Consider the following 15,545-nt stretch of genomic DNA (forward strand, 5'->3'; position numbering starts at 1 on the left):
ATGTAATATTTTGCATTACTGTATTTCAGGAGTTAAAAACATTCCTAATTCGTAAGGTCACTTCATGCTTTGTTGTAATAATTTCTTCATTTGTGTGACTTATGTTAAATTTGGTTGATTAATAGACTGCAGCTTGATTCCAAGGATACAATTAAAACTGGGTGTTCTGGTCTAGGACGTGACTGGGGTGATGTTGACACACTGGTTTAAGCTGCATTAAAGACAGCAGTGTATTTATTAGCATGTTTGGTAGGAAGGTTTTCCTGGCCAGTGTGGGCAGGTATTTTTTCTTTTTCTTAATCCTGTGTTGTATAAGTTAATAAGTCTTTGGCAGTATTCTTAATTAAATCTTGGTATGATTTGACAATTCTTTCCTATAAGTTCTTAAAGACAACAGAGGAAAATATAAGTTACCAGTTTTCAGTACTATAGTTGAAAATGAATGTCATACTGCTTGCTAGTAAACCTGTTGAACAAGGACTGTGTTTTGTTTGTGCCAAGTGTTTACTGTAGTAGTTGGATTTTATTAGAAGTTAAAAATTTACTTTATTCACAGAAACAAAAATTATTTGCTAGTGTTATCTGGGTTCCATATCTGAAAGCTGTGTTACAAAATGAGTGTCAATATCTGTCAGAAAAAGCAGCAGTGGCATACATCATGTTCAGTTTATCTTATCACTAAATAGGATCTCTCAAAAGCTGCCTGTGTTTATCTTTTAAGTTGATTGCTTTTGCTATGATCTCTTCTGCATTTTCTCCCTCCTGTCTGCTAACCATTCATAGTTTTGAGGAATGTAGAGCAGTATCTCATAGAAATCTCTTAATTTTATTAGTTAAGGGCAGCTCCTTCCCCATAAAATAAGGTACCAACATTTAAATCCTCTGTTAAAAGAATATTTGAATGAGCTTTTAGTGAAGAACTATTCCTCAGATGTTTGCTTCAGTTTGTTTCTAGATACTAAGTTGTCTTGATGGTAACTTGAAAAAAAAATAAATTAAAAAAACCCTACTATTAATTTAGTGTAAGAAATTGTTGTATTACTGTAGGTATGCTGGATGCTTCCAGGTAGGAGAGAAGTGACCTACAGGACAACAGCTTCCTTGTTAGACTTCCACCATGCTGCTGTTGAAAGGTTTAAAAAAAAAGGGGCAAGCTGTTTAAACAAGCTTAATGGTTGTCTTACTCTTTCTTGTGCCCGTTCCTTTTCTGGAGATGCAGCAGTTTAAGCTTGTCCCTCCTCAATTTTGTAGTAATTAAGTTGTTTATTTGAACTTGGTGATCTGCTGTGGTACTGATAGCTGCTAGTGGGGGCTTCTACAGCTGTATCGTCAGGAGCCAGTCCTTCTGCAAACCTTGTTCTATTAAAACAAAAAGTTCAAAACATCCCTTATTTTGATTTTGTGCTGGTACTGAGCAAGCAGTGCCCATTGCTGTGGGTGCTGCATGCTGTGTGTTTCTGCAGGCACATTTTGCTCGTGCCTGGGTGAGATTTGCTGCATCCTAGTAAGCCTCTGAAAGCCGTTTTCGAGTTTATGATCTTTGTAGCTCTAATCCAGAAGTAAGTCTCTAACCTGATCTGTTTCTCTTCGTGATCAGGGCAGTGCTACTTAGTTCTGTTGCTTTACTAGAAGAGTACATAATCAGAACAGGAACACTGGTTGTGAACCGGAACGCATTTCTCGTCTGCTGTGCGTTGGAACGAGGCCGCAGCCGCGTGTGACACACACCTGAGCGTGCCTGTGAGGAGAGGCAGGACTGAGGCGGCCGGTGACTGACCCACTTCACCTTTCACGTGGCTCAGGGCAGCCTTGCCCGGAGGCGTCGGCTGGAAAATGCCTCCGGGGTGATCGCTGCGGCTCCGCTGCTCCTCGTCTGTTTGTCCAGCCGGTGCAGGAGCCATCCAGCTGCTTTCAGATGGGAGGCGAGCGTCTAGCCCGGTTGGTCTCGCCCTTCGCGCCCGCTCTGGCACACCCCCGGTGCCCCCCGGTGCCCCCCGCCCCGCCCGCGGGGCCGCGGCCGCCCGCGCTCTGTCCATGGTGCTGACGGGGGGCCGGGCCCTTCCAGCCGCACGCATTACCCACGCCCTCAGGAACTGCTGTGTGGCTCTGGGGTATGAAACTGCCCAGACAGTGACTTTGCGGGTTTTGTGGTCTAGCAGAATATACAAGTTAATAGCAGGGCTGGTATTTCAAAGAGAAACTTATCAGAGACTTTAAAGAGCATCTTTTTTATGTAGTGGTTGTCCTTGAGGTGGCTGAAAGGGGCTGTAGGTTTTACAGTTTGATAATAAAAAGCAGTTCGTTCAGGAGCATAACTGCTTCCCTGTAACCATGCTGAAATGATCCATCAGCTTTTCATGTGCAAGCAGTAGAAAGAGGGGTTGTTCAATTGTTGGGATAAACTGGGAAGATGTTTGTTCAGTAGAAACAACACATCTTTAAGATAGTGGGGTTTTAGTTCATGAAATCGTTTCATATCTCTTGTTTTAGTGGCATTTATGTTCTAAGCAGTTACTGTGGCAAAATGTAATAGCAGTGATAGATAGAAACTGGAAAATATCACCTCTAAAATGTTTCTGAGATGGGAAAGGATTTCCTTTCCAGTTTTCCCAGGATTTTAAAACTTACTATTTGATTTGATTAAATGTTTAGGTTGTGTTTTTATTTTTTAAACCAGTGAAGAAGTCTTAAAAGTTAATCGTTAATTTAGAAAGTCTGGTGTTAGAAACTTATCTGTATAAAAATGTGGAATGTTTATTAAAGTTTTTATTTATTTAATGAGACTTGCTTGTGGATGCTGACTGTAAGACCATTTGGAAACTTAAGGATCAATTTATGTTCTTCAAATTTGTATTTTCATTAATGTGGACTTCTTACTTCATCCGTAACTGTTCATCTATTTCAGGAATTTTACAGGGGGACACATACCAGTATAATTGTTAGGCTATAACTTCAGTAGATAATGTTTTTCAGGGAAAAAAGTATGCCTTTTGTTTGGAAAAAATTGTTTCTCTCAAGCTCTACCTGATGCATTATTTTTTTTTTCTGTGTTAGCTGGAGATACAGATGATCCTCCAAGAATTACTCAAAATCCTGTCATTAATGGGAATGTAGCAATGGCTGATGGACATAACAACACTGAAGAGGACATGGAAGATGGTAAGTAAATAGTTGATGAAAACATGTGGTTTGGTGGCTTCTTTATGATTTTGAGGACAAAATGGTCCATGTCCCACTTGTGTCCTCTGAACTGCAGCTCATTAGAAAAATGAAGCCCTCTGTAGTTTGAGTCCTGGTTTTCAGATTAGGCATCTTTTTAATGTAGCTGTAAAATAGCATTAGGCATCTGAGGGCTTGGGTTTTTTTTCCTCTTACTCTTTCTAGGTACTAATTTAAAAATTGCTGAAAGTGATACTGACCTTTGGTATATTTTGTGATACATCCCTTTAAATGTACTGCAGCTGGAGCTTTGCTGAATAGTAATTTTGTCAGTTATGCAATTTCTTCAGGGTGTTTAGAATCCTTATCTGTCCTACTCTGTTGTCAGGTGGCAGCTGTGATCAGTATTTCTTTGTATGAGAGGTCAGTGGTAACTATTCTGTTGAGGAATATTTTTTTACTCCCGACTCTGCCCTTTTACTTGCAAATGCAAAGGAAGAAGTATGTATTGATGTCATGTTAATAAAAGGGGACAGGGATTGTATTTTTTAAATGCTTTTTGTTGGTCTATTAAATAAGGGTGTACAGTTTCTTCTGTTACAGAAGATCAAATCATTTTTAAGTAGATGTGTCTAGGCTTATTTAAAGAAAGATAATGAGTTTGTAATTTACTTAGGTCTATTATATTTGATGAAGAAAATGTACAATAATTCTTATGAAATGATATGAGGGGACTGCTTGTTTTTGAAGAATTAAATAAAACTGAATTGGAAGAAGGGAGACAAAATATGAGTGGGTTGTGTTCACCTCTGATTCCTTTTTTCATGCTGTCTTGTGAAAGTACATTTGGGATGAGGCTTCAACATTTAGATTTGTGCAAAACAATGAGTGATTTTTGTTTGAGAAAAGTCAGAATTTGAGATTAAAGGTCAAAAAAGTGCTTACTTTTGAGCATCCAAGGAACATATAATTGTTAGAATACTGATAGTGATACTCCATAAAGATAATTTGGTTTAAATTCCAGACAAAAGTGTCTCATGGTTGATTTGCTTCTGTATCATTGGCAAAGATAAAGTTTCCTGTGATCAGATTCTTACAATGAAGCAAAGATTAGGTCTGTTTAACCTGTAATTTTCTTTTCTCTTTTCTCTTTTTTTTTTTTTCTGTCTGATTGCCTGATCTCATTCAGGGGCCTTTGGTTTCTTGCTCAGAGTAACTAGCTGAGACTGAAATAGGGAATTCTTTTTTGACTACAATAAAGTTATCTGTAAACGATTTTAAAATGTCTTGGTCCAGCTGTGGTATTTGGAGGTTGGCAGGAGAAGATCACATGTGCTGGCACTGCCTGGTCAGGACAGCTCTGTTGAACTTCTCAGTAACAATGTTCCTAAGTAGGAAGCCTGGTGGTGTTTGCTGTCAGTACAGCCCGTAGATTACACCTTGGTCAATTAGACCAAACATTCATCCAGGATCTGGTCTGAGTATACTTGCATAAATTAAGTAAAAGGGGCTTAATGATTGACCTCAGGCCGTATTGAGGATGGCAAGTAATCAGTTCTACACCTCTTCATTCAGAATCGTACTAACTTTTTAACCAAACAGCTGCTGTAAAACAGTTGCTGTCGTTTACCAAATATTTGACTCCTCAGAGAACTGGACATAAAGGTGCTGTGGCAGGGAGCAGTATCTGAAGGTATTTGGCAAAAGGCTTGTGAAAGCTTCTGTGTTTATGCTAGTACTCATCTCTTGGTGGACTTTCAGTATGGTCAGGAGCTTTGGTCTGTTCTGCTGTGGGATGTCTTGCAGGGTTAACATGTGATTATTAAGCAATACTCTAATAATTTCTCATTATCACATTTGAATAAGGAGTGTCTGGCTGTGTCTTGGTGCTGTGGTAGCTCAGCATTGACACAGATAGAAAATACTGTTATTGCAAAATGTTATAATTGCAAAAACATTCCTGAAGACTTGCATCATGTAAGTGGATGATGCTTCTTTTCCAAGTCTTGTAAATCAGATTAGTTGCTTGCTGTTGCATTATGTACACAGCAGTTCAATTGCTCTCTTGCTGTTTGTTCTCTTGCTATCCTGGCTTGCAGCATGATGTAGACATATAATGGACAGCCTGGAGATGCACAAGGGTAGGAAAAATGGAGGGAGACATTGATCTCTTTGATAAACATGCTCTGTTTTTCATCGCTGTTATTCATAGTGAGACCAATCTGAGCTGATAAAGAATGCATGAAGAGACTTTAGATACCTCTTCAGTGAAAATCCTGATGGGTATGATAGTTCCTGGGAAAAGAGGAGAAGGGTAGGGTAAAAGGTTGATGCTTCCAGTTGGATCACAGAAACCAGCTTGCTGCTCAATTTTTGAGTTCAAGAAACTTCTGAGGTGATTTTGTTCTTCCTGCTTAGCACAAAAAGAAATGACTGACAAGACTGGAAAAAAGTGCAGCTCTCATCCCCTTTCCTAGGCGACTAACCACAGGCATTGTGAAGAACACGAAGTGGGGGCAGTAGTAGACCACCAACAGATAAGGCTGTGTGATCCCAAGGGGTTTGACTAGAACCTCTTGTTGCTACGTGTGATATCTTAGCAATTAAAAAGAACCAGCTGAAGGAATGTGCTGTGCTTTGTACAGGGAATGACTCAAGGAAGCGAGCTTAGTGAGCTGGGGTAGCAGCCTCTGCAAATGAAAACAAGAATGAAAACAGGGTCCTGATCAAATTTTGTTTGGAAGTGCATCAGTATTTGAAACAGCACATAGAATAAATTCCCGTAGAAGTTAAAGTTCAAACAGAAGGTCTCTAGCTAAATGTAAACTCACAGCTTTGCAATTACCTGCTGAAGTCTCATTTCTGTGAAGAATTGCAGAGGCTGGGAGGCTTTCGGAAGCATCAGTCTTAGCCACATGCTAGCATTGCATGCTGGATTAGGATCGTTATTAAAATATTCATAGAAAATTCAGCCAGTTTCTCCATTAATAATTCAGGTTCAGAATATTTTAGTAGCCTCAATGTACTTTAAAGGTAGCAACATTTACTAAGAAGAAAGAAATCTGCTTTTCTCAAAGACATAAACACTTAAATATATACTATAGTCTTAAAGTGGATTATGTTCTGTATTTAGAAATCTGATTTGAAGGTTCTTTGTCATATCAAGGTGCTAAATGTGATATTAGTCCTATCAGTGAAAAAATCATTTCCATGTAGCAAATATAATTAATTGCATGTAGCTTCACAAAGCATTTTCAGGTGGGTCTGTTCTTTTTACCTTGTGTTCAGAATCATTTGTCATATTTGTCGTTCAGGGATTTATAGTCATAATTGCCAGTCACTGCTAATTATCCTGCTGCCAGTTACTGCCTTTTATTGGAAACTGGTGGACATGTTGACTGAAAAAAGGTTTTATATATTTGTGCTCAGAATAATCATCACATATACTATTTAAACTTGGATATAAACTTAATATAATTTGTATGTTGATCAATTACTCTTGCTAAAAACATGGGCTTTCTGGAAGGAAAGGAAGGCCATTATTTTTCAGGATTGTGTTTTGTATTTTTAAAGAAACTTCAATTTTAAGGTTGACCGCTTACAAGGCTGCATTTTTGTTGAGTAGTGACTAGTGATTGCTCAAATATTTTACTGAGTACCCTTCTCAGTGAGCTTTCATGCACAGGCTTTCCTGAAAAGAAATCAAGAAATAGAGGCAAACTTTCTGTGAAGGCTCTGCAGCTGCTGCGTGGGCTGCCTTTGTTAGCTGAGAGCGCAGCAGCGCTGCTGCGTCCTCCTGCTGAAGTGCTCTGCAGGCTGCAGCAAAGGAGGCCAAAAGCCAACTTGGCTGGCTCATTTTTCAAAGCTTAGACTGAGCCCAGAAGCACTGATCATGATGACCATGACTCGGGTGGTGTTCTTGAGCCAGTTTGATACATGCATGATGCAAGACTGATTTCTAAATTGTTACATGTGTTCATGGATTTCTTTTATTTATCCTGCCTGTGAATCGAGTTTGAGAGCATACAGCTCCTTTGGCTGCTGCCTGTCTGGCTCTGGGTCACAGGAGACCAGCTCTTTACTCTGTCAACAGACAGTGAGAAGATAGAACAGGTAGGAAACAATGTCTAAGATGGTGATAGACTGCTGGTTAGCTAGACTGACAGGTAGGGAAAAAGAGGAGAAAATTCTTTGAACTCTGTTGTTGCTGAGGAAGGTGACAGCACAGGGTAATGCAAAGGTCATTGCAGGTGTAGTGGAGAGAGGAAGCTGGTTTCTGCTGTGGTGCTATTATTTCCAGGAGATAACTGGGAATGCTTAGGGCTGTCAGACCATACACAAATAAGATCAGCTGTGTTACCAAGATCAGAAGTAGGACAACTGCTTGTAAAGAAAAACATTTTGCAAGGGAAAAGAGTGACATCAATCAAAGCTCCCTTTCAGTTGTGGACAAAATGTGTACATTTTCTGTATTGATGTGTATAATCGTTACCATTTTAAGTGAAGTAGCAAACAATGCTCACCTGTTTTTAAAAGAAAACAAACATTGTCTCTGCTGCCATGCAAAGCTTTGAGTGAATGGGTGCTTTGCACGTACAGAACTAACACATTTGTAGTGTGCTATGTGCCTTGTCACATAATTTCATGATCCCATTTCTGGCTTGTTGATGTTGTACCTCAGTGCTTTTGGTTTTGGGTGTCACTGCACATGTTGCATCTGCTTCGGTTGTGCATCACCCACAGGTGGTGTGAGAGTAGTGGTCTGACCTTGTCTGCTGCCCTCTGTGCTGCTCAGACCTCCTGTGTCCGTAGCAAATCTTGCCATGTTGCACAGATGTTAAGTTAGAGGCTCAGGAAAGGAGGGGAGCATCACCTGCATACTCTGTACTTCATGCAGGTTTTTCCTCCCTGTAGGCAATATGAGGCATGTCACAATAAAGAGAGCTCAGTCTTGTGCCTTCCTGAAGCTGTTGCAGTCTCCAGCACCCTGTTATAGCTGTGTACAACAGAAACAGAACAGATTGTGGTATATGAAGAACTGGGGATGTGGGAAGAAAGCAGTATGAGTTTGTGTCAAAATAAGCTATTAAAAAAAAAAAAAAGTTAAAGAAACCACATTTAACTTCATTTAACTTTAACCACCAAAAATCTAATTTTCACATAGCACAAAGAGTATAGGATCCTACTCTTGAGCTAGTCTACAGCAAACTGGTATGAGTTTTTAAAATAACCCACCAGCCAACCATGGGGATCATCTGTTTTGAAAAGACACTGTAGCAAGTGGATAATAACCAAATGGTAACTTGGTATCAATAGGGCAGTTCAACAGACTGTGATGCACATCTTGGTTCATGCAAGCTGCTGACTGTAACTGGGCTGTGAAGATACTACACAACACAGAAGAGTTAGAGTGGGCTGTGATTTATGTTGTGAAGCAACTGATGTCTGTCTTGCTGCAGCCGCTGCTTTAGATGAAACTGGAGTGGTAGCAAATTCTAGTGCTGAAGAATTACTTAAGCAAATAGTGTTCAAAAGGAACAGGTCTGTCAGTGCTCTGTTTTTCTGAATGCTGTTGCAGTGTGTTTCAAAATACAAAAAATTGAAACTTCAGTTGCTAAGGAGCTCAGTGCCTCTCAGGGCTTGGGGTTTTTTTGGTTGCATCCAATATCACACTACATAAAACATGCGCACATTACATGATTTTTGAAAAATGAAATTTTAGAGTGAAGAAGGTATCAGGATTCTCAAATAATTGTGTGTGTGTGCTGCAGATACAAGTTGGCGATCGGAAGCAACGTTTCAGTTTACAGTTGAGCGCTTCAACAGATTGAGCGAGTCCGTTCTCAGCCCCCCCTGCTTTGTGCGGAACTTGCCATGGAAGATCATGGTCATGCCACGACTCTACCCGGACAGACCCCACCAAAAAAGTGTAGGATTCTTCCTCCAGTGCAATGCTGAATCTGATTCCACGTAAGACCCTTTCATTTGCTGTACGAGTCCTCATTTGATACTAGTTAATCTGTATTGCAAGAAACACAAACAGCTACAAAAATGTGACCTAGCAAGAGAAGAGTCCTAGGAAAGGTTTGAGTCTCCTTTACCCCCATCTTTCTAAATGTCAGAGTAATGCTCTCTTTAGGAGAGCTAAAAGTAGCTTGTGTAGCTACAAGATTGTGTTAGATTTTAGATATATTTCTGTTTGAGTGCTGGAGATGAGATGAACTAACAGGCTTCTTGGCCCTGCTGAGTTGTAAACCCTGCCCTGTAAAGCCTGTCAGCAGGTAACTGTGAGCAGCTGAGGCAGAGCAGTGTGTGAGGTGGTCATCTCCTTAAATGAAGCTCATCACTCATTCAGGGTTATGAACATGTACATGTGCTTGGAGTCCTCTGTGCAAATCAAAATTGGCTGGTTTTGACCACGTTTGAAATAATAGGGAAATTTAAAAAGAGAAATACAAATTTCTGGGGCATTCCTGCAGCTTATCCAGCTAGAGTGCAAGACCCTTCATAGGTATCCTTTCCAGTAGGGTAACCCCGTTCTTACACCAAATCTCAGGCAACTTTTAGTTCACTCTGAATAATAATTTGCCCTTTTCCATCATTGTAATCTAAAGGCGAGTGCTTAGTGCAAAAGGCAAAAAAGTTGAAAGTGTATTAACCAGTCACAGGAGAAGTGGGTTCACATAAAAAGTATAATGTGATCTTCAAAAGTATCAACCAAGATGCAGCTGGTGGAGCTAAGCAAGCAGTAATGGCACTGCAAGAGACAGACTAGATGATCTTTCGAGGTCCCTTCCAACCCCTAGGATTCTGTGATTCTGTGTGACCTTGTCTGAACTGATACTCAGTCTGATTGTCTTGCACAGATGGGATACATTTGAACAGAAATGGTCATAAAGAAGTGCTGCTGACTATTGGGGAGTTAATCTTGTGGGAGGGGAGTTGGCCTACCCATCTGCACTGAAGCAGATTAGAAACAGCTCACCTTAGAGAGCAGTTAGCTTCTTAAACCACTGCTACCTCTGACTGCCACTCAGCACTTCCTTAACAACACTGTTGCCCTAAGAAAATCTCCATTCTAGCTTCACATTCATGATAAGGCTTCAGAAAGCCCCAGGGATTCATGCCCACAATAACAATTAAACAAACCTTAACATTGAATCAGGAAAAAAATATTAATTCATACATGGGAAAATAATGTCCCTAAACCCCTTAACTCAAAGATTATTTTAATGACTATAAAAAGCTTGGTTTTGAATGAATTTTGAATGTTTCTTCTGTATTTATAGGTCATGGTCTTGTCATGCACAAGCAGTTCTCAAGATAATAAACTACAAGGATGATGAAAAATCATTCAGTCGTCGAATTAGTCACTTGTTCTTTCATAAGGAAAATGACTGGGGCTTTTCCAACTTCATGGCCTGGAGTGTAAGTAATTGGGCATATATTAATCTGTTACTAGACAGGGACAGTTTTGAGCTTGCACTCCTGAATACTGAGGTACCTATAGAAAAGATGGGTTTTTTTCTTTCCAAGCTGTTACTTTTTTCTGTCATTGATGAAGATTCTTTTTCAATTTCTTGTAAATTCCTCTACTTAATTATTGTAGATTGCTTTTAATTCTGTTGTGATTTAAATATTCCCTTATTTTCTGTGTATCTGAATGCTTGTTTTTTGCTTTCACTATGTAATAGTCAATGACATTCTGAAGCAGCATGAGTTTTCTTGTATTTCCAGGCATTCTTTCTGTATGTGTACAGATATTTAATGCCCTCATAATACCACCAATGCTTATCTTGAATTGAGAAAGTTTTTTAAGCATTTTCAAAGATTTGGCCCATAGTTTTTTATCTGGCTGGAATATTGTCCAGAAGAAGCAGAGCTTTTTGATTACTGACCCTGTTATCCACAGAAAACTGAAATAGTACTGCAAAATCTTAAAATTCAGGAACAAGTTTCCTGTGTTGAGACATTAAAAAAAAAGAATGGAAGTGTATTAAGCTGAAAAACAGCTTTGTTGCTGTCCTTCAGTTTTTCGTCTTCAGTTTATTATTACTCTTAGCTCAGGTGTGGAAGCTAAGTTTGTCTAACAGGATATAGTCATGTTGCAAGATCCAGTTTTCATGGTTGTGTGTAATTTCTGTTCTACAGGAAGTTACTGATCCTGAAAAAGGCTTTATAGAAGAGGACAAAGTTACTTTTGAAGTTTATGTTCAAGCAGATGCTCCACATGGAGTGGCGTAAGTATCTTAGTTTAAAAATAAAATTCTTAGTTGTGATATTATGTTGCTTGAGATTGTTCAAGTATTAACTTGTTATTAATTGGTAGCTCTCATTAGACATTCTCACTTTGTCACCTTTAATCTATGAATTCTCACATGGAAATATTTTTCATTAGTCAGAGTTTTTTTGTATAAGTTAAATTTCTGTTTGCATTAGTCAACATGATGTTGTGGAACTTCAGATTCTGTATGAATAGAGCTGTGATTTAACACCTCTGCAAATCTAGCTCTCAGCATTTCAGATCTTCAGCTGATCAGGATTCCAGACACACTCACATGGCTCTGCTTTCTAACTTGCCTTGGTTTGCAGTTGTTTTAAAGCTGCATCATCTGAGCATTCTACTTCATGTCACTTAACTAAATGGGTTGTCCTGAAATGCAGACTTTCCTTAATAGTACAGTTCTGGGTTCCAGTACACTTCATGGCAAATAATTTTTCTGCCATATAGAATACCTTTTAAAAAAACCACCAAGCACTAATTGCAAAGCCTGTTGTTCATGGCAGGCAGTAGTGAAGCGTAGCCTGTTGTTTGAACCTTAATAATGAAGAGTAGCTGATATCTACCAGCAGTGCTGCTGTAGAACAAATGTTTTTTTTTAATAGTTAAAACTGTCTTGTTTTTAACTAGTAACTGTTTTCTAGGTGGGATTCAAAGAAGCACACAGGGTATGTTGGCTTAAAGAACCAGGGAGCAACTTGTTACATGAACAGTTTGTTACAGACTCTATTTTTCACAAATCAACTACGAAAGGTAATTAGTAGAAAATGAGATTGCAAATTGAAATATCCAGTATGTTATATTTATAAAAGCTTGAAAAGAGAACTGTCAGTTCCTTGTGCCTCCTTTGTCCTCCTGGAGAAATTACAACTTACTTAGTGATGCACATCTTACTTGATGCTGAGTGCAGAAAGCTTCCTTTTATAGTTTGTTGAGCATAGGCTCTTGATGTCTGTGAAAGCACACAGAGCACCTGGTGAAGAGCTGAGCTTAAGTGGTGTTCCTTAGCCTGTCTCATGTGTTAATGTTGCTATGAAGTGTTGGTATTAAAAAAAATAAAAATGCTGCATCTTGGAGATGAGGTGAAAGTAATTTTCCTTTCTTGAAATAGTTAAAATAGAGAAGTCAGTTATGACCTCTCAGCCCATAAACACTGTCAAAAGATAAACATGTATGACCTATGTAGTTAATGTGTCTTAAAATTTATATTATGCAGTTGACTTTTATATTATTATGGTTAGCATCTTTAGATGGAAAGTGTTATAATTTCAGTCGTTTAAACAGCTTCATTTTATATATCCTTCATTCCTGTGTGTTTTGCTTACTGTAGATGTTATTTCTTTGCTGGAAGGAAGAACTGTTTTAAATATCAGCTCAGTAAATATCTCATCCAAACCTAGAATGAAATATACTATATAATTTATCATTTGAAAATAGTGCAGTGGCCTTAATGGGATGAAAACAAATGCTGACTTTATATTGGATGTGGCTATCTGGAAGAGAGGATATATTTGTGGAAAAAATGTAACTTGACATGATTTGGTTTATTGGAGTGTCCTATTGATCCTAATTTATGCTTCTGCACATTCCTGTGCTTATTGTGTGTCATTTAGTGAAAGTGAACTGTTCTGACTTCTACTTTCTCTTGTGTATGCTAGTTGTTACATTTCCATTAAGCTTTCTTTTTTCCAAAATGTCCCTTTTTAATATACCTACTCTTGGCTGTCTTTAAGATTTCCCACCATCTTATCATTGTTACACTTATCACTGTAAAGTGTCCCAGTTGAGTGGGTTTTTTTTCTTTTTTTGCAATGTACTGCTTACTCTGAGGCATTGCAAAAAATAGCACATTGAACTCCAGTGGACTGTAACTGAGAGCTTTCCAATACCATGTACAAGATATAAATACTTAGCTTGTTTTGCATAATGCACTAGTTTCATTTTTGCAGGAGATATATTTTACTCGTTTGGTTTCTCATTCTTTAAAGTGTCTGGTTTTGCTCAATGCTCGTAATGTTTGTGCATTTTATTTTTTTGGATAACTTCATGTTGTTCTTGAAAGAAGAATGTGTTTTTATAATAGCTACATCTGATCCAACTGGGGAATTCCTTTCAAGACCGTCTTGTAGTCAGTAAATCAATATGTACCATGAAGTAATCTTGTTCTGTGAAGAAGAAATTCTTTTGGTGATACAGATTTGTTGCAACTGAACTTACCTTTTCAGGCATTCTCCTGTACTCTCCTCAAGCCCCAAATAAAGATCAGCTTTTAGGGAGTGTTAATACCCAGCTAGTGACCATATGGGAAAGCTTGATTTAGTAGCTGGTAACTTTAGCTTCCTTTATGGAAACATGACTGGACATCAGCTGAAATGTCCCATTCTCTGCTCACTGTTTGGGTTTTCAGAGCCTCAATAAATAGAGCAGACGGCAGCCACAGTTTTAGACAGTTTTAATACTCAGTTGCCATTATTACACATAAGGAAGAATCAGTAGTTGTCTCATCTGAAAAACAGAATTTCTACAGCATTTTTGTTTTCACTTTGAGCAAACTTGTTTCTCTTAAAACTGAGTAAAGTGTCTGGTTTCCTCAGTTTGCTTGTCACCAATTTCATGGAATAATAAATCATAGAATCACAGACTGGTTTGGGTTGGAAGGGACCTGAAAGATCATCCAGTTCCAACCCCCCTGCATGGGCAGGGACACCTCCCACTATACCACGTTGCTTCAAGCTCCATCCAACCTGCCCTTGGACTCCTCCAGGGAGGGGGCAAAATTTCATTATATCTATTAATCCCCCTTACTTAGAAGAAATCATTATTTCTCTTGCTGCTATCTGGAGCTTTGTTAACAGAGAAGTTGCTGTCAAAAGTGGAGCTGGGGAAGCAGTGATCAATATTGAAGGCGAGCACATGCCTACGGAGAAACAGGCTTGGTGGAGCATGGGTGGGGATCAGTGGAGATGTCCTTTCTTCTTTGCTTGGTATCCAGACAACAGATGGGAGGTTCTTGGGTATTTGAAATGAGACCTCCCTTTACTAGCAACCAGGTGGCTTCAGTGACAGAGAATAAAGCAAAAGAACTTTCTCTTTAGAGCGTATCTGCTTAAATATAGTCCACACAGGCAAAGGATGGCTGTAATTTCCTGAGTAGATCCGTATTTGATGTTGGACCACATCACGTGAGTCCTCCTGTGTCTGTCCTTGTTGCCCCAAGCCAGTCAGTACTTGTGGCTGCATCCAGTCCATTTTGAAACTCTTTGCTACTTCCCTTGATAAAGTCCCTGTACCTCGCTGCAGAGTGTTCATATAACTATACTATAAACATAAATACTGGTCCAGTACATTTCTCCCTGATCTAGCTCTCCTTGATCAATCTAATAAATTTTACCTTGTCCCTGTCATTCTTTCGTGTTTTCCTGAGGGAACTTCTCAGGTTCTAAGTTAGAGAGATGCTGCTTTTTTCAAATGGATCAAAATACCTCACACTGATCAGGAGGTCAGGCTTTCAGAGTTCAGGAGGATAAGACAAAAATAAAGGTTTTTAAGGGGTTGTATTTGAAAAGTGATTTGTTTTAGCTTGGAAAAACACTCAAGCTTTGAGAAAAGTGATTGAATCATACTTACGTACACAAACAAAAGGAGAAAGGCTGTGTGTTAAATGTTTGCTTTGTAGGAACACTTAGAATTTAAGAAGAAATAAGCCTAGAGTTTTTATTCAATGGCAGCTAGGCCCAGGTGCCCCTCTGAGTTCAGAACCTGCACAGTTTTCTTCCAGACTAAATCACTATAAACTCTCAACTCTTAAAGCAGTGCTAACTCTTTAAGAAAGTTGCTGATGAAGATGCATGACAAAATACTGGGGTTTTTTTCTCTTAACTTTTCCAGGTTAGCCAGGTAGTTAGCCTAATGGATTGGCAAAAATAATGACATGAGGGATTATTGAGTTTCCACAGTTAAAACTTGTTGCTGATGATAAAAGGACACGGTAAGTTAGAGGTCCTGGACACCTCTGAAATCTAGGCTGATGCAGAAACCAAGTGAGAGAGATCCAGTTCACTTGCAGGAGTGTGTAATTCCTTGTTGTGTCACAGGCAAAAAATTC

The 15,545-nt window shown here is 39.0% G+C and overlaps 1 protein-coding gene across 1 annotated transcript in view; it reads left to right on the plus strand.

Moving 5' to 3' along the window:
- USP7 (ubiquitin specific peptidase 7) overlaps positions 1-15,545 on the plus strand; it is a 67,766-nt gene that overhangs the window by 27,175 nt on the left and 25,046 nt on the right. The window contains exons 2-6 of the mRNA XM_051632050.1: positions 3,055-3,159; positions 8,931-9,129; positions 10,449-10,587; positions 11,311-11,399; positions 12,085-12,193. Of these exons, the coding sequence (XP_051488010.1) occupies positions 3,055-3,159; positions 8,931-9,129; positions 10,449-10,587; positions 11,311-11,399; positions 12,085-12,193 (641 nt within the window). The remainder of the gene's footprint in view (positions 1-3,054; positions 3,160-8,930; positions 9,130-10,448; positions 10,588-11,310; positions 11,400-12,084; positions 12,194-15,545) is intronic.

Source organism: Apus apus, chromosome 14, assembly GCF_020740795.1.
Source record: "Apus apus isolate bApuApu2 chromosome 14, bApuApu2.pri.cur, whole genome shotgun sequence".
Lineage (NCBI taxonomy): Eukaryota > Metazoa > Chordata > Aves > Apodiformes > Apodidae > Apus > Apus apus.